General features: G+C 36.4%; 2 protein-coding genes across 2 annotated transcripts; one reads left to right on the top strand and one right to left on the bottom strand.

Annotated features, from left to right (window-relative positions):
- Positions 1–4432, top strand: LOC117131852. The gene is made up of 2 exons (XM_033284727.1): positions 1–834; positions 927–4432. The coding sequence occupies exons 1-2, from the start codon at positions 51–53 to the stop codon at positions 1154–1156; spliced, it is 1014 nt and encodes a 337-aa protein (XP_033140618.1). The 5' UTR covers positions 1–50; the 3' UTR covers positions 1157–4432.
- Positions 4433–5579: 1147 nt separating this feature from the next.
- On the bottom strand, positions 5580–19376 carry LOC103848570 (uncharacterized acetyltransferase At3g50280). The gene is made up of 2 exons (XM_009125453.3): positions 11720–19376; positions 5580–11070 (listed from the first exon to the last, which is right to left on the bottom strand). Exons 1-2 carry the CDS (start codon positions 12170–12172, stop codon positions 10174–10176), a joined length of 1350 nt encoding a protein of 449 aa, XP_009123701.1. The 5' UTR covers positions 12173–19376; the 3' UTR covers positions 5580–10173.
- Between the last annotated feature and the right edge of the window lie 25 nt (positions 19377–19401).

The raw sequence follows: 19401 nt of genomic DNA, 5'->3' as shown, positions 1-19401 counted from the left end.
GGCGAGACTTAGAACCAGCAATGGTTTAGGAGACAGTGGAGCATGTAGAGATGCTCAAGACTCGGCTTAAGGAAGCCCATGACCGGCATAAGAGCTATGCAGATAAGCGCTGTAAAGACTTGGAGTTTCAGGTAGGAGACTTAGTATACCTGAAAATGAGGACATTAGGAGGATCTAAGACTCGGAAGCTTAAGAAGCTTAAGCCGAGATATATGGGACCGTACCCTATTGTGGAGCGGATTAGAGCAGTGGCTTACAAATTGCGGTTATCAGCAGAGTTGTCAGATTTTCATGATGTGTTCCATGTGTCAGTCATGAGGAAAGTTGTGAGAGAGCCAGAGCTCATTTTGCAGCAGCCACCCAATGATCTTGAGAAAAATTTGTATGCATCTTGTCAGCCAGTTGAGATTTTAGATCGGCAAGTGAAAGCTGTTCAGGGGATGATGAGCAGTTTAGTTAAAGTTCGTTGGGAGAGAGACGGGATTCAGGAAGAAACCTGGGAGGCCGAGACTCAGATGAGGATTGATTATCCACAGTTTTTCCAGGACAATATTGGACAGTCGGTTCAGGAGCCGAATTCGGGGACAAATTCTCCATTGGTGGGGGAGAATTGTAACGACCCAATTCAGCAGGCCCAACAAGGCCCAATCAGTTTACAGGAAACCCTAGGTGAGTTCCTATTTAAACAGAGCCAGTCTATTATTTTATTCAAAAAAGGTCTAAGGCGTCGAACCCCTGCAGATTTAGAGCCGTCAGAGAGAGATATTGGTGAACTGTCTCAGCCACCGTCGACTGAGATTAGATCTATCACGCTGCCGCCGTCTCACTCCCTAGGTAATCCGCAAACCGCCTTTTCCTAGTTAAATGTTGGCCGTTTAGTAAATCGTCGATATCTCTCTAACCGTTGGGTTTCTCGCGATTTCAAGGCCACCAGTGTGTTCGTGACGTTGAGACGAGTCCGGAGCAGGAGTTTCAGCCGGAGATCCGCCGCGACGCGCCCACACGCGCAGGAGGAAGAATCGCGTGTGAATTCCACGCGCCGCCATTCTGCCGGACGTTCGCCGGAGCCACCGCAGCCGGCCACCGTCCGTTCGCCACCGGAAGCCGCCGCCGCATCGCCGCCGCGTCTCCGCCGCTGCCGTTGATTTTCCGGTAAGCCACCACCGGCGACCGGTCTACGGCGACTCGCCGGTCGACTCGCCGGTAACTCGGTGACTCAGCCGAGTTGACTCAGCGAGTCAAGCCATTGGCCAGTCAAGCCGGTTCTGTTAGTCAATTGATTTTATTATTGATTAAACCGATCGGTTACTGGGAATTTTTTTGGTTTGGATTAAACCGAGTTGAAATCAATTTTAATCTGGTTTAATTGAAATCGAATCCGGTTAAGGAAAACCGATGGTTCAATTCGATTTCAATTTGGTCAAGGGTTGACCGGCTTGGGTCAGAGTAGACCGGGTTGACCTTTGACCAGCAGGTTGACTTTTTGACCAGATCGCTGGTTATCCGTTTTGGACCGTTCGAACGGGCGTTCTGACCTGATTTTTCGCCCTGATTTCAGATTTGAAGTTTGTTTGAGCAGCTGGAGTTCATAGCTATCACTTTTCCACATTCCTAAGGTGAAGGTCTATTCCGTAAATCTCGTACCAGTGTAGAATTCTCTCTATCATAGTTTAGATTTCGAATCATGATCCGTCTGTTTGAATTGAGTCTGTTTGAGTCTTGTTTGTTAGTTAGCTCATTCATTGTAAATTGGAACTAGGGGTCTAGAGGATTCAACCGTTGATTTGATTGTGTGATGTTAAGAAATGCAATATCTATATATGTATGTTTATATAGTTATGAGTAGGGACTATGTGAGTGGGCGGGGGTCCAGAGATGTCTGGACTAGCGACGCAGCTTTGGTGGGCGGGGGCTCAGAGACGTCTGGGCTAGCGACGCAGATTGTGTGGGGCGTGGGTGCAGAGACGTTTTCATTCGACGCAGCTTTGGAGGGCGGGGGTACAGAGACAGACTGTACTAGCGACGCAGTATATATCCGTATGAGGAGATGCGAGGTGTACGGACTAGCTATATGCTATCATCGCATTGACCCAGATCAATTGGTGACAATTCATCCTGGAGGAGTGTTGTTAAAGGGTGAGGACCTGGGTTCGAATCTCACCAACAACCTAATTATGGAGTCAGAGAGGACTCATAATGGAGGGGTTGGGGTCGGTGCGCTACAGCGCTGTGAACCTAGGTTCCTAGTGAGAGGATGGGTTGTCACAATTACCTTAAAAATTTGGCGCTAAAAAGGGAGGATAACCAGTACTATAAGCCGATGGCAGGAAATGAGCATGGGTAATCCTTGGCCACTGCGGCCGCTGCTGATTTACCAGCCCAACTCAAAGCTTCACATAAGCAAGTCACTATGGAACATTTGAAGGGGATTCCCCAGTTAGTGGGACTCCCACTTCAAGAGTTTTCTTTTTTTATAAGTATGCATTTATAGGTCATTTATCTACCGTTCAAAAGAGACGTTGGCGATTAAGTTGTTCAACCATATCTCATTTGCATGGTCACTGTCTGATGTGCTCTTGGGTAGCGTACCAGACAAAACAGACATGCATGGCTTGATCATGAGAAGCAGTAAATATATATGTTCATTGTTTGACTCATATCTTTCCAAACACAAGCCTTCTACTCATGAAATAATTTGGATAATATTCTTAACTCAATTACAGAGCTCCTCGAAGACGAATCAGATCAAACGGAGTTAATATGTGACAGTTATGCCATTTACAAATCAGGTGATCTTCAGTTCTCGCGAATTCAGACCACCGAAAAGCTGGAAATGGCTAATCTTCTTTCTGATGAACCAACGACCAATTCAATCATGCCAAGATGATTATTCATGTTCTAAATGTCCAAGAAAACCTTGGGCATGATAGTTTTTAAAAAAATCAAAAACATACTTGTTTGAGCCAAATGGAAAAACCGATAAAATATTGGCTAAGGGAAAATATGGATTTCGACCAGGCCTCAAAGGGACATGTATTGGCCCATATCAGGAGCATGTTCTTCAATTTTCAAAGTCCTGGTCGTGGCTATATCAAGAGGCAGTCCAAGTTTTAGCCAACAACTTTATTTAGTCAAGTCTTTGTTTTCACTCTTTTATGTCTTGTTTTTAGCATATTCTTCTTTGGATCTCTACAACTTGTAATCCTATAAATAAAGCCTAAGTACCACGAAATAAGATAATTGATTTTGTCTTGAATTTTCTGAGTTGAAACTCTTTGTTCTTTATAAGAACTCGTCTTGTTTCTTGGTGAGTCATATCCAAGTAAACACTTCCTCAAATCGTTGGATTTGTGAATCATATCAAGCAGCGACGAGAGAACCTTTATTTGTTTGTCTTGTGAGTCATAACAAGCACCATTGGAGTCGGGAATATCGGAGGCCTTCCGCAACCTTCGTGCGACCCTTCAATCCATCCAGTTTTCCATCCAAAGTTCATATCCAAACCGAACCAGTATAGAGTGATCTGTTCCTAGGGTCCTTCAAGTGGTATCATAGACCATGCTTATCAGCCTGAGGTTTGGAGATGCATGTACTCAAGGAAAATAGCATCAAGGAAGTTATTGTCCAAAATTTTCCTTCACTAAATTTTACATGTTCTTTAGACTCTTTTTGCCCGATTCATTTCCTTTTGATACAGGTAAAATGGATTTGAAGTCAAATCCTTTTCAAGTGGGAGGGAATGATGTGCCCTTGAGTAGCACACTAGGCAAAACATACATGCATGGCTTGATCATGGGAAGCAGTAAAGATATATGTTCATTGTTTGACTCATATCTTTCACACCACGAGCCTTCTACACATGAAATCACTTGGAGAATGTTCTCAACTCAATTACGGAGCTCCTCGAAGAAGAATTATATAATACGGAGTTCATATCTGACAGTTATGCCATTTACAAATCAGGTGATCTTCAGTTCTCGCGAATTCATACCACCCAAGAAGCTTGAAATGGCTAACCTTCTTTCTGATAAACCAGCGACCAATTCGATCATGCCAAAGGTGATTATTCATGTTCTAAATATCCAAGAAAGCCTTGGGCTTGATGATTTTCAAAAAGATTCAAAAACATACTTGTTTGGGCCAAATGGAGAAACCGATAAAATATTGACTAAGGGAAAATATGGATTTCGACCAGGCCTCAAAGGGACATGTATTTGCCCATATCAGGAGCATATCTTCCCTTTTCAAAGTCCCGGTCGTGGCTATATCAAGAAGAAGTCCAAGTTTCAGTCAAAAACCTTATTTAGTCAAGTCTTTGTTTTCGGTCTTCTATGTCTTATTTTTAGCACATTCTTCTTTGGATCTCTACAACTTGTAATCCTATAAATAAGACATAAGAGCTACGAAATAAGATAATCAATTTTGTCTTGAATTTTCTGAGTTGAAACTCTTTGTTCTTTGTAATAACTTGTCTTGTTTCTTGGTGAGTCATATCCAAGTAAACATTTCTTCAAATCGTTGGACTTGTGAGTCATATCAAGCAACGATGAGAGAACCTTCATTTGGTTGTCTTGTGAGTAATATCAAGCACAATTGGAGTCGGGAATGTCGGATGCCTTCCGCAACCTTTGTGCGACCCTTCAATCCATCAAGTTCTCCATCCGGATGTCATATCCAAACCGAACCAGTACAGTGATCCATTCCTAGGGCCATTCACTGTCGATCGGTGTTTCCAACTCTTTGTCGATCGTTGCTAAAAGTTCATCGTCGATCGATATCTCAGGTTGAGTGGCGATCGATGGTACAATCTTTGATTCCTCATCATCTTCATGATCATTGTTGGAGAAAAATAATCCATGAAGAGATTTGAAGGACCCTAGGAACGGATCACTCTACTGGTACATATTGAATATGAACTCCGGATGGAGAACTGGATGGATTGAAGGGTCGCACGAAGGTTGCGGAAAGCCTCTGATATTCCCTACTCCAATGGTGCTTGATATGACTCATAAGACCACCAAATGAAGGTTCTCTCATCGTTGCTTGATATGACTCACAAGTCCAACGATTTGAGGAAGTGTTTACTTGGATATGACTCAACAAGAAACAAGACACGTTCTTACAAAGAACAAAGAGTTTCAACTCAGAAAATTCAAGTCAAAATCGATTATCATATCATAATGAAGAGGTTACAATACTTATTGATTTTTGTAGTCAAAGACAATAATGGACTTGTGGAAAAAACAAGACATAGAAAAGATAAATTTGACTAGATCTGGTCAAGCCATGAAAAATGGAGAAGGCTAGTCAAGATGACCATTCGGCTACTGTCCAGATTCATCCGAACTGGCTGATCAGTACGTGCACGGGACGATTAGCAAGGGCCGCAGGACGTTCTGATCGGACAAGTTGTGTTCAAGCGTGGCCCAAGTCTTCATAAAGCTTAAGAATCCTTGCCTTTGAGAAATATCCAAAAGAGAGCTATGACGGCTTAAGGGCAGAAAGGGAAAAGCGTAAACCGACCTAGGAGCTAGTATATAAGGAGTCCTAGGCGAGAGGCAGAAGGGGAGAACTTTTACACAGCAAACTTAGCACCTAGAGCAATTAGGCAACTTTCCGTTTTTGTTATTTTGAGCTGCGATTCAACTAGGTTTTGCAGTCTTTGGTTGTTAGAACTAGGGATCTCGTCGACAGCTCTCATAGCCGAGGCTTCTACCTTGTTGTAACGCTCATATGCAAATTCGGAATAAGACATCTTTTGCTCTTTTTACGATTTCTTATTTTATTACTGTTCTCGTTTCGTGTTTTGATTGCTTGGCGTGTGGTATTAGCAGATATCCGGGACCTCTGGGAAACTAGGGTTCTCCTACTTTCCTAATTTAAATGGAAATCGACAGTGCAAATTTCGGTTCCCATACTTTATATATGCCTCCAAGGTCGGTTTTCCGTTTCCTTTTCGGCCCCAAGTCAAGTTTATCATCTTGCAGAAATATTTCATTTTCTTCGATCTTCATGATTATCTTCATAAACTTGACATTTATCTTCGAGACTTGATTCTCCTGCAAATAATAGATACACCGTCATAGTAACCTTGGGCTTAATTTCATTAAAAATCGTAAGTGAGCTTTTAGCCGTGTTTAAGATCTTTCGAGCCGTTTTGCGATTTTGAACGTTTTTACGATTTTATCCAAATATAACCTTCGATATGATGTCGATTTTAAACAATTTAACTTGACCATATAATGAAAACAACTAAGGTGTTAAGTTAACGGTTGCCGTTTTAAATGATCAATCTGAACTTTTACGAGAAAACAAGTCTTTGCGGTTTGTATCGTAAAGTTCCAACGGTAACTCCGATCGAGACGAAACAAGAGATAATTCAGTCGAGGCTCGAAGGAGGAAGCTACAGAGGTGGGCTGAGAGGAATTGTGGTTGATCCAACTCGCCATTGGGCGAGCTAAACATGGCTGTTCCAACTCACCCAATGGCAAGTTGGTTTACACGGTCCAACTCGTCATTGGGCGAGTTAGTTTACACGGTCCCAACTCACCATTGGGCGAGTTGGATGAGCTCTCTCCAACTCGCCTGATGGCGAGTTGGGTCGATCATTGCAACTTTCCCTATGGCGAGTCGGATGATGCTCGCTTCGTTGTTTCGATGCTCGCGAATTGTCTGTTCGAGAGATTGAATGATCCTTTCCAACGAGCTTGTCGTGTTCTACTCTTAAAAATACGAAGTTTTAGTTTTCTGTATTTTTATTTTTCTTTTTAGAAAGGTTTCTCGAGAACTTTCCGAAATTGATTTCGTCGTAACCATTTTAGACCCCAACAACAGACTAGCGGGCTAACTAGCCATATGACGAGTTGGGTAGCCGGTTATTGGTCCAAATAGCCATATGGCGAGTTGGCTAATGAGCTAGATGGTTATTTTCTTCCGTTGATTGCTTTGTAGATTTTCGGAATCATTTCGTTTGTTTTACACAAGTTTTTCCGTAAGTATTTTCTGAAAGCTGTTTTTCGGGGACTTTCCGGCATTGATTCCGACGTGACTGATTTTGACCCCAACAACAAACTTGAGTTCCTTGTACCATGGTGGGATCTTCAAGTCGGCATCTCAGTTATTGTTTCCTGAAACTGCTGAGAATATGAAATATTATTGTGAAACATGTCTTTTATGATTTTATGAAAATATACATTTTCTCCATTGTATTGAATTTTATGATTTTTAAATTACATGAGTTATGGTGTTATTGGTTAATATTATTACTATATTATAGTGAGTCAACTCATTAAAACCACTAACTCATTAATCTAAATGAGTTAGAGACTAAACCAAACAATTAGGTAAATGGTTTGGGTTGAACCATAACCAATAGAATACTGGTTTTATTTGGATATGATTTTATTTGGGTTGGTTTACGCATTTTGACAACTCTATATCTAGGGTATAAGGATCTTTTGCTTTTTAATGCAACATTTTGGTCATTTTGATCATTGGAGTCTTTTACGACGAAAACTTAAAAAGAATCTATTTGAAAGAATTGTCATAAAAATATTACACCAATATTAACTGATAAAATGTTACACTAGTATATAAAATTATAAATAGAAATACATTATTAAATATTAAACTATGAGAAAAGTTATTTGTGTTGACTTAGTTTATGTTGTTGTTAGTTCTATCACTTTCATAAAACACCATTTTCCTTAGAGCACCTCCTAAAAGATTCTCTATTTTGAAGTTTGCAAAACTCTATATTTAAAGTTTAAAAGTGTTCTTCTCCAAAAGCAAAACTTCGACTTTAACTTCAAATTTATTTTTATTTAATACTATAGTCCTGATATTTTTCATAATTATTATGAAACTTTTATAAATAACTAGCACTTATATATAAATATTACATCAATATTAACTAATAAAATTTTATACTAGTATATAATATTATAAATAGATATACATTATTAAATATTAAACTACAAGTAAAATACCAAATTATTTCAAAAAATTATTTCCATAATGCGCCATATATGATCAATTAGTGCATTTCAAAATAAGAATCATAAATATGATGTGTAATTGTAAGGGCCAAAATGCAAATAAAAATATGAAACTTTAAAGTTGAATTTTTGAGTAGTGAAACTTTAATATAGAATTTTACTTCTCAAAACTCCAAATTTAAAATTTTGAAATTCCTTTTTAGAAAAAAAAACTCTATATTTAAAGTTATAGAATTTCTTCTGGAAATGCTTTTAGTTTTATGTTCAAGATGGTCCTACCTGCGAGGCCACTTGTCCACACGTAAACGTCTTAAGTGGTTAGAAAAGCCAGATTATATGGGCATGTGCGTAGATTTTTTTTTTTTTTTTTTTTTTTTTTTGACGTCAAACGGTCATTCTATTACTCAAGCTTGAGGTGGTCTGGGTAACCAGACCGGAATAGAACAACCAATGAAAAGTAACTTCCTGAAGAACCCTAAGATAGGGAGGATCACTTTAGCTGGGTGTTGGATATGATCCGAGAAGGCAAACGGCACTTCTGGAACTGAGATGGATTGAAAGGATTGTCAAGAGATACGGAATAACTCTTGATATACCCACGATCTAAGGCTAACCACCAAAGAAAGAATGAATGTGTTGGCTAACCACAAAACAACACACAAAGATGAATTGGCTGACCACCAAATCAACAAGCCGGTTCAAACCGATGAACTAGCTAAGAACTCTCTCTCTCACTCAGAGAAGAAACGAAATAAACAACCAAAACTGAACTGATTTTATTCATCAAAGGGATTACATATTTATATTGTTTTGTAGTCAAAGACAATTAAAGAAAATGTGGGAAAACAATGCATAGAAAATATAAATTTGACTAGATCTAGTCAAGGCACGAAAAATGGAGAAGACTAAATCTAGTCAAGGCACGGAAAATGGAGAAGACCAGTCAAGATGTCCTGATTCATCCGAACCAGATGGATGCACGGGGTAAAGATAAGGACGCTTGCGGGACTGTCCGGATGGTCCGCCGGATGAGAATGCATGTCCGTCTTTGGTTTCTTCACCACCCAAGCTAAGTCTGGCTCGACCCAAGTCAAGTCTGGCATGATCCAAGTCAAGTCTGGTACGGTGAAAAACATGAACCTCGTTTGAAATGTTCAGAATGTCCAGAACTCCATGCTGAGCTGGTTCCATGTAATGATCCATGGACTGCGGCACATCACTTCCTATGGAAGGATCTAGCAGTCTTAGTTAAAAAAACCTGAAAATTGATTATGCGTTCGTGGGACATGAGTAATGCTGAACTCCGGGAAGCATATCCATAGCGTCTCGATCTTTTCCAATTCTGTCGCAAAGCTTGGCCAAGCATGAGGTTCCTCTAGCATAGCAATCAGGTCCTTACAGTCCGTCCCAAAGCTCTGACATGTTGAGTGCTGGAGCATATTCTCCATTGTCCACTGTAGTGCTTCAACTTCCGAGTGCAAGGCTGATTCACGTCGAGTAATATTTTTTAACCCCATAAGCTGAGCCTTCCCCCTGCTGTCCATCCACACCCATCCACATCCACTAAAGTTGGCCGATGCTGTCCAAGACCCATCTAACAGGCATATATTGCCCAAGCTTGGGGGATCACCATATTGTTTTCTTGTGGCACTGGTTGTATCACTTCATTCGCATCAAACCAGACTCGATATTCACTCTCTGCATATCGAACTAACTCCATAGGATCTCTATCTATCCCCCTGAACAGTTTATCATTCCTAGCCTTCCATATATACCAAATTATCCAGGGAAAAGGATCCCTGTCTTGTTCCGCCTCGATAATAGAGTTTTTCCTCCAAAATAGATAATCCATGTTCGTGTAGATGCTTGATACTGGAAATACCTCTGGGCATGTGCGTAGATTTTGTGTAATATATTCCGCACTTTGCATATCTCAAAGATGAAGTTTACATATTATATTTTTGGTAAAATATGAATTTTACATTTGTAAGTAAATAAAGCAAAGACTCGATTGCTGGTTATTCCATCAACAATTTATTGGTAAACGAAATAAAATTAAAAGGTTAACTAAGCTTCAATAAAAATGATGGTAAACATATTGAGGTGAATAACAGGAGATAATAAGGTGATAAGCAGTTTGCAAATGTTGAGAAACTTGGAAGAAATTCTTAAGTTATCAAAAATAAACAAGAGACATGAACTCTTCATCTGATTCTAAAGCTTCCATAAACTGTGGAACAAGACATACCTCCAGATCTATGCTTCCTCCTCCTTCTCTTCCCGGGTAAGCCGAAACTTTTCCATCAAACTTATGCGCGTAACCACTTCTAAGTGTCATTGCTTTTCCCATCCCAAATTCACAACCATACTTGTCAAACCTCGGTGAGCTTCCCATCATCACGCTCATTGGTTCAAATAGCCGATCAATATGGTAGATAAAAGGTGACTTCAACCACTGATCAATCATTTGAGTTACCTTTTCACTCGTATGATCAGCTACAGCTTGATGCACTTTCAAAGCAGCCCATCCAAGATCATTCTCCAACAGCTCACCTGCTTTTGCAGCCGTCCTCAGTGCAGAGAGACAATTTCCAAAGTAATCCCGGGGAAGAGGAGGATACATCCTTCCCCTGTTGTCCGCAGCAAGTCTACAACTTGTTTCTCGTTCGATAGGTAATCTTCGAGCCCTAGTTATGCATCTCCATATAACCGCGGTTAGCGATTGAAAAGATGAGATGGAGGTTGTTCCACATACCTGGTTAATCTTTGCCTTTAGCAATCTGATTGTTTCTGATGAGAAACAGAATATTCTCTCCTTGAGAATTGGGGATTCGTAAGTTCTGATAAATTCATCAGGATGGCTATAGGGAAGGCTGAAGAGGGGACCATATCCTTGAGGGATATAACGCTTTAAGACTGGTGGATTCTTAAGATACAATTCATCGGTTTTGTTGCACTCTTGTGCTTGGAATATCTCGGACCAGGCACTGAAGAAGTTCCAGAATGAAGTGCCATCTCCCATTGCGTGGTTTATCGACAGTCCTACGAAAATTCCATCTACCAATTCTGTTACCTAACCAAGTGCACAAACCCCACCAATTTGTTAATGTCTAATCTAGTTTAACCGGATCAAATCAAACTGAAACAATCCAAAAAACGAAAGAAAGAAAATAATTAGATTAAAACAACATTTTTCTTTAATTTCAGTTACTTTTTTATAGTCAAATCTGAACTGGAACAGTATTAAACAAAGAAAACAAGAAGGGAATAAATCGACTAAAATCTCAATTCGTTGAATACTGTCACATACTCATGAAATTGATTGATTCCGAACCAAAACAAAACTGTATCGAAACACATGGAAGTGATAAGTAAATAAATTAATAAACAGATATAAGCATTGTTTTCTTTGAAACATTTGTATACTTTCTATAAACATGCAAACCCATCACTTATTTTTACACTATTTCTGAAACCCAAAAACTCAATCGTATGGATATGTAAAATACAAAATTTATAATCTTAGCAAGAAAATGAGGGAAACAGATACTCAATTTAAAAGTGACTAAACAGAATTTCATACTCGATTTCATAGATACATATAAAATTCTGTGAAAAGCCGTATTCGATGAAAGGACTGTTTGGAGGGATTCATTTGATTTCTATATGAATAAAAAATATAAAAAGTCTAAAAGTTCTTTCTACAAGGAATTAATATCAACCTGGACTGTCAAGAGGCTCACGGTAAGTCCATCATGATTGACGGCCCTGTTGTGGTCAAAGAAAGAGTGAACAATTAAAGGAACATACTTAGGGCCAACAATATCTGCTAGACATAAGTCAGAGGTGGCGTAGATGAATCCAGCACCAGGGCTATTGCTACAATCCACAAAAACAGAGTATGATTTGGTGTTTTCGTTTATTTGTGCTGAGAGGCGACCAGCGAGAGGGTAGAAGTGGACGAGAGCGATGGCGAGAGACTCTCTTAACTTATCAAGCAGGGTGTCGGTGGAATGAAGTGGCTTTTGAAAGAGAAGACCTTTTTGGATGTAGTGAACAGAGAGCATTGCGAAGTCCCATGGGGATAGATAGTATGGTTTCTTTGATTCTTCAAGGATTGTTTTGGGTTTCACGAAGCATTTTGAGACGATTTTCACTGATGGTGAAGAATTCATTATGAAAGGTTTTTCTGGCTCAAATTTCTGAATTGTAAGGTCTTACATCGCTTAATATAAGTAGAGTAGATATCCCTTTTGGTTTTCAAACTTGAGAATTGCCGTTTTGCTTCGTCTCCTTTGGATATTGTGAAAAGTTATTGGAAATTTTTTTAAGGAGACTTTGACCATAAAAACAGCCCAAGAAAAATAATTTTAAATAATTTTTGTTTACGTGTATTCTTTTTTTTTTTATCAGCAACATAAACAAATTTATGTAGATTCTGCAAACCACACCGGTAGTTCTGCATCCATATAAACGACAAACAACGGTTGTTTCTTTGCATTTTTTGCGAGACAATCGGCCTTTGAGTTTTGCGTCTGTGGTATATGAATGATCTATGAGCTGTTGAAACTTTTCTTCAAAAATGTTATGTCTTCCAAATAACTTGTAGAGGCTAGCCATACTTCTGGTTCCGAAACCATCTTCACCAACTGCAAACAATATGTTGCAAATATTACCGAAAACTTTCTAAGATTCCTCATGCATTTTATTGCCCATATGAGAGCATCTTATCTCTGAATGTAGTGGCGACTAACTCGCTATTGTATTCCTTGCTCCCATTAATCCATCAAAACCTTCTAAGGTACTATACCATCCTTACCCTGAATATATATCCTGATTTTTCCCAGATCCGTCCGTAGAACACCATCTACCTGATATAGTCGGTACTATCGATGGAGAATTTATTCCTAGAGTATATTTCATTCCCTGTACAGGAGAATTTTGTGCTTCAGCCCAGAGTAACGATTTTGTTTCTGCCAATTTGAAGTTATCTCTCGGATCCATATCCAAATTGCTAAATATTTTATTATTTTTTTCCTTTACATATATTCTATAAAATCCATGCAAAGTGATGACTTTCCATTTATGGGGAGACTCTCCAAATAAATGATTCATATTTGTAAACAATGATTGAATGAAAAATATATCTGGATTCGTTGGGATTCATGTAAGTGCCCAGATTTAGATCGCCGGTGGACATTCCAAGAAAATATGATTTATGGACTCCTCAGGAGCTCCACACGAGTTGCAAATTTTATCCCTATGCATTCTTCTTGACCTAAAATTTTTCTTAACCGATATGCATCTTTTCAGCAGTTGTCATAAAAAAATATTTCATTTTAGGTGGATATACTTTCCAGTAGAAAGCCTTCAGTGGGGTGACCGAAGGACCATACACGGGTGGTATTCTTTCTCTATCCGGATACACTTGCTTCACTTGATATCCAGATTTAACCGTGTATCTCACAATGTTTGTAAAATACCATCCATCCGATCTTCTGTATGAAATCAACTTAAAGGAATACTTTCAATAATTTTCACATCTTGCGGGTCTACCATAGTCTGAATAACCTATAAATTCCATGTTCTCAATATTTCATCAATGAGAGAATCCACTGTTAGTTCCGGGTAAAAATTATGTTGATTTTTATTTGCTGGTCTCGGGCGAGTAGATGGAAACCAAGGATCATTTCATAATGAGATAGATGATCATGATTCCACCCTATTGATTAGTCCTTTTATAACGAGAGATCTAGAAGAGACAATAATACGCAAACCATAAAATAACGAGTACGATCTAATGAGTTCTATGGTGATGCATTCCTGAAATACTTCCCTTTGAATACACAGGTGCTGGAAAAAAAAACCTTATTAAGAAAATTATAAATCAAATAATTAAGAAAACCTTATCAATTTCCTCTTACAAATCAAATAATTATAATTATACAACCTTATTAAGAAAATTATAGGAACCAATACAATGGCTTTAAATTGTTATACAGAACATTGTTATACATACTTTTTTTTTTAAACAAAATCATACATAATTTATAAATTATTTACATAATTTGTGATATGTGTATGCAGATTTATAAATTCATTTATAAAAATTACTTATAAAGATTTATAAAATCATGTATAAAGGCTTGCCAAATCATTTTATAAGATTTTAAAATAATTTTAAGAGTCTATAAATAATTTATCAAAATACTTAATTCATTATAAATTTTATTTTATTTATAGGTACAAATAAAATAATTATGGATTTATAAACGGTTACATTTATAGAAAAACGAAAAAGGTAACATCATGCATTTAATAGAATGTAACCATTATAAATACAATAATAGAATACTTATTTATAAGTGAAGTGATCTACGATCGGGCACGAATATTAATATTTACGAAAAAACTAAAACATAAAAATTTGGGTGATATTTTTAGTTTTTATTTTCTTTGTGTTAAATATTTTAATTATAATACCTCTGCAACTTCCTCTGCTAATTTAGAAGCAGCTTTTCAGTACAAGATGTTCGGCAAGAATATCAAATGAGAGAAACTTGACTTACTCATCAAATCTTTCAGAGACGTGCATAATTAGACGATATCTATAATGTTCAAAATTTATTAAATAACATAGGAAATTGTATAGTTAAACAATTAACATAGGAAATTGTATAGTTAAACAATTAACTAACGTAATTTTTGTAGTTTTCTTTCCTAACGTATGAATTTAATTCCAGAAAATATAAAATTAGTAAATAAGAAAAAAATGCTTGTATATTTTCATAACTAACTTAGTTTCTTTTTTATGAAGAAAATACCTAAAAATAAGGAAATGGTTTAAATGTATGAGAAAACATGTAAATAATAATAAGAAAACATATAATTTATTAAATCACATGTTTTAAATATATAAAATTATTGTATATTTTAGTTTTAAAGATATTTCCTTTTTATTATAAAATTCCTTTTATGATAATAATGTGGTTACAAAGAATTATTAATAAAAATAAAAATCAAAAACCGCAATTATAATAATAACTTAATCATTAAAGGTATTATTGTAGTTAACGTGAGCACTTCACATCAGAAATTAACTTTTGAAATAATATTATAGAAATTAAATAGTTTACTTAAATTTAAAAGAAATATTTATGTTTGAGATATGTATATGAATATATACTAAGCATATTTCCGCACATGCGGACATGCATATTTTATAACTATTTATTAGTACATGTATTACTAATTAAAGACAATAATGATAAATTATTATTTATCTTTCATTTACATTTTTTTACTTATTATGATTTTTGAAAATTTATTTGTATGCTATATTCATTATTAATTAAAAAAATGTTAGAAATCACTCAATATTTACTTCTCATTTATGTAAAATTAAGAATTTACTTAATTAATATTTAGTTACGTGTTTTGTTTTTGAATTTGAACTTTTTATGAAAGGATATTTTGTGGATAACAACACATATATTTATGAATTATCTTGTTATTTTTAAATATATATTTAGATTTTGATAATTTTTATTTATATTATTTTAATTTTTTATTTAATCAAAGAAATTTTAAATTATTTTTTATTTGTATGGCTACTTTACGAGTGGGCTTTGTGGTAGTGAATGAGTTTTGGATGCAAACACATTTCGGGTTTGATTTTCGTGATGCGCAAACTAAGTCACATTGTTCTGCTCACCACGGCTGCGTATACGTCCGTATAAATACCCAAAAGAGAGCATGTTGTGGGCTGCACCTCTCATCCGGAAGTTAGGTCTTTGTCTTTAATAAACCAGGATTTAACATTTATTTTAACAAAAAAGTATGGCTACTTTATATATTTATTCATTAAAAGTATAAATAATAATAATTACTCTAACTTCTAATGTGAGAGCTCGAATGTGAAAAAAAAAATAGTATGGATAGGTCTCATAGGTGGGCATTTTTTGTTTAGGGAGGGAAATCCTTTAATAGGATAAATAATTTCTTAAGATAAGGTTCTTAATGAAAAAAAAAATTTCATAGATGCTCACGTCAAAGAGAGTTGGTGGATTAACATGATTACAAAAAAAAAAAGAGTTGGTGGATTGACTTTTTTTTTTTGACATCAGAGTTGGTGGATTGATTACAAGAAAAAAAAAAGAGTTGGTGGATTTTATTTTCGTAAAGATCTGGTGGCTCACATTAAAAATAAATGAAAAGGGTTGGTGGGTTTGGAAGAATGACATTCTCCGAGTGGATTGTTTTATATTTCTACTAGCAGTTTTTGGTTTGCCTACATTTCTGATAGTATCTTCTAGAAATTATTTAAAAAGTGATTTGTTGCGTGTTATCATTACAATAATTTTGAAGAAAAAAACATAGCATATTAACGATATTGATGACTTGAAGTTAATTATGACAAGCACATTTACATTTATTGTTGATTTATATTTTTGGTAACTTTTTAAAAATATAGTAAAACTTACAAATCATCATAAATATAATAACATATAATATAATAGTAAAAAATAAAAATATAATAATAATTTACAATTTTCATAATATTATTTAATTTAATTATATAATTTTTTTAATTTTATTACCAAAACAATTTTTAAATTTTTATACAGTTTATTTAAGAATTATAATTTTCTAATCCCATACCACTAGTTTCATTTTAAATTTTTTATTTATGTACACAGTGCAAGAAAACACCTAGTTTAACACATAAAGACAACATCTTCGTCGAAAATATATGTTTCTCTATGTCCGCAATATCTCCTCATATGAGAAACATATAAGAAATGATGTTTCGCTACCGATAAAAACCAGAAAAGAAAAGAAAACAATTTACCAAAAAAAACTGTGACGAACCATAACAACACCGCAGTGCCATAACCAAATAAAGAACTAGTGATGTCCCTTTAATACAAACTAAGGGTATAGCCCTGTGCAAGCGCGGAATCGTGGACATAGTTGTTGCTCTATCTAAATCTCTGGAGGTGATGTCGTGTTTGTAAAGTTGGTGTTTTGCTGTTGACATTTATTCTTCAGGATTTGTATTTTAATAGGTTGAGGTAGGGTGATAAACTGTGCTACTTTTTGTGTGGTTGGTGTTGTGTAAGTAGAGTAGTTTACATGGTTGAGTTTATTTGATGTTGTATTAATTTTAAAACAATGTTCATACTCAAAAATTTGATAGATATTTGTATTTTTTCTTTATAATTTTTAATTATCCGTAACTTGTATTAAAATTGCATACGGTAAATGTAAGTGGTTGTTGGATCTTAATTAGTCAAAAATGTAGCGAAGTTTTTTCCCATAAAGACAAAATTTTACTAGTTAGATTGACGTTGGACCTGTAAGCCAAATTCATAAGAAAACGTAAGTGAACAATAATAGGTGGTGATCTTGCCGCCATTGCGTAGCTTGGTGCCGGTTTCTGAATTTTCTTGTTTTGCATGTGTTTGATTGTATTATTTTGTTGGAGTAATACATATATTAAGTTTGGATTTAGCTAAATTTGTTTTTACCATCAATTGTAAATTTGTAATGTATTATTGATACTCAATTTTGTACTGATAAAAACTGGTTTCTTTCCTTGCAAAACTAAAATTAAGCATATAATGGTTGTTTAGATTGGAAATATATGTCGATCAAAAAAATATTAGAATCTGTCTAATCTTTGATGTACAACATTTGATTGGTACAATTAAAAAAAATAGACACAGGGCTAAGGCTCGAGCATGATTCACCATTTCTCCTATTTTGATGTTCAATTGTCTTCATCTCATTTTTCTTATACTCATTTGACCGCATTACACTTATTGTATTCCAAGGTCTCTCCTTCGAATGTATTTTTTTTTTTTTGTATGTATAACTTGGTGAGGGATAATTTGAAATGATGGTCAGTCCCAATTCCTATCTAGAGTGACTAAACCAACATATATATAATTCAAATGTATATTTGCCACTAAAGATGATTTTCCAGCTATCTCTATTGATCATAAACTCATAACTCTCGTATTTTTTAAATGCAAAGAAAGTTGAAAAAATGTAGAAAGTATTATCCAAATGACAACAAACATGAAGCATCGAGGGAAAAAAAAACAAATGTCAATGAAAGCAGAACTTAAGATTTTATTAGCTTGTAAGCAACACAGGTTGCTCTGAGCTAATAGATATTGCTAGTACCTAACATGTTCATACATGATCATGATCTAACTGCTTCTTATAATAGCATCATGTACCATACCCGTCTCTATTGACTATTGTACGTACTATTTGTCAACCTTCTCGTTGTCATATATGAATGAAGTTTCCAGTGTCACCAGCGACTGTGCATTATTGTATCAGACTTGAGTTTTTTTTTTTGTCAGCTGTTTATCTATGCTATGCTAGATCAAGTGGTGGTCAAACGAACCGATTCTCCTATGAACACTTTTGTCTTGCCAGGTCTGATCTATATGGTAAAAATATAGCCTCTGGTCTTTGCTTCTTTTGCTAACGCATCTGCCGACCATTTCAACTCCGAGGAATATGAGACATGCTCACATCCTCGAAATCCTCCTGTAATCTCTGGAACACCTCGATCTCTGTCGCGAATTAAGGGTAATCCACTGGGTTTGTAGTCATGTCCACTAGGTCCGAGCAGTCTGTCTCGAACCGTATTGAGGTTATCCTTCTGTCTCTCATACATGAAACTGCCCAAAGTAAACCTTCCATCTCAGCATTCAAACCTGAGAGGCTCCTGTTGCATGCCCGTAATCCGAAATATTCAAAACCCATTTGATCCTTAAGACTCCATCCTAAGCCACTGACACTGCCATTATCTTCCATGACGCATTAATTTGACATGTAGGGATTCAGTGTATCCAAGGAGGCATTGTCTCAACCTCTATGGTAGGAGGGTCGTCATGATCCTCGTTTGCTTCTTCCTTTTCGTTAGCTTCCTCCAATATTCTGCCTCAGGAGATGCATGTTGAAGAGTGTCAATCATGGATACGACTTTCCCATTAAAGAGTTTATCGCTCCTCGCCTTCCAAATGTACCAATAGATCCATGGGAAGTTATCGAATTGTGGTCTCAGTGGAACCACCTCTTTTCTCTTCCAAAACATAAAGTTCATGTTTTAGTATATAGATGTTCTTGGGAAGTAACCCGGAAGGGAAGGATAGTCCGATAAGCCCAAACCTGCAGGGCTAGGGCCTACGGGCATTCAAAAAGAAGATGATTAATCGACTCCACTGGACTAGCACATCTAGGACAACTCCTATCGGTGCCCGATTGTCTAAAGTGAGCCTCTCTTCCGTCGCCACATAGTCCGAGATAGCCTGCCACAAGAAATGTTTCATCTTACTCGGGGCCTTTATCTTCCACACACGGCTTTGAAGGCTCATGATACTCG

The sequence above is a fragment of the Brassica rapa genome, chromosome A02 (genome assembly GCF_000309985.2).
Source record: "Brassica rapa cultivar Chiifu-401-42 chromosome A02, CAAS_Brap_v3.01, whole genome shotgun sequence".
NCBI classification, from domain to species: domain Eukaryota; kingdom Viridiplantae; phylum Streptophyta; class Magnoliopsida; order Brassicales; family Brassicaceae; genus Brassica; species Brassica rapa.
Note: the sequence above shows the minus strand (reverse complement) of the source record. Positions and strands in the feature narration are given on the sequence as shown.

Coding starts and splice junctions, on each gene's coding strand:
- LOC117131852 (XM_033284727.1), top strand. CDS start 51: ATGCTCAAGACTCGGCTTAAGGAAGCCCATGACCGGCATAAGAGCTAT. Junction 835..926: donor GCCGCCGTCTCACTCCCTAG/GTAATCCGCAAA, acceptor CGCGATTTCAAG/GCCACCAGTGTGTTCGTGAC.
- LOC103848570 (XM_009125453.3), bottom strand. CDS start 12,172: ATGAATTCTTCACCATCAGTGAAAATCGTCTCAAAATGCTTCGTGAAA. Junction 11,071..11,719: donor TGAGCCTCTTGACAGTCCAG/GTTGATATTAAT, acceptor GCACTTGGTTAG/GTAACAGAATTGGTAGATGG.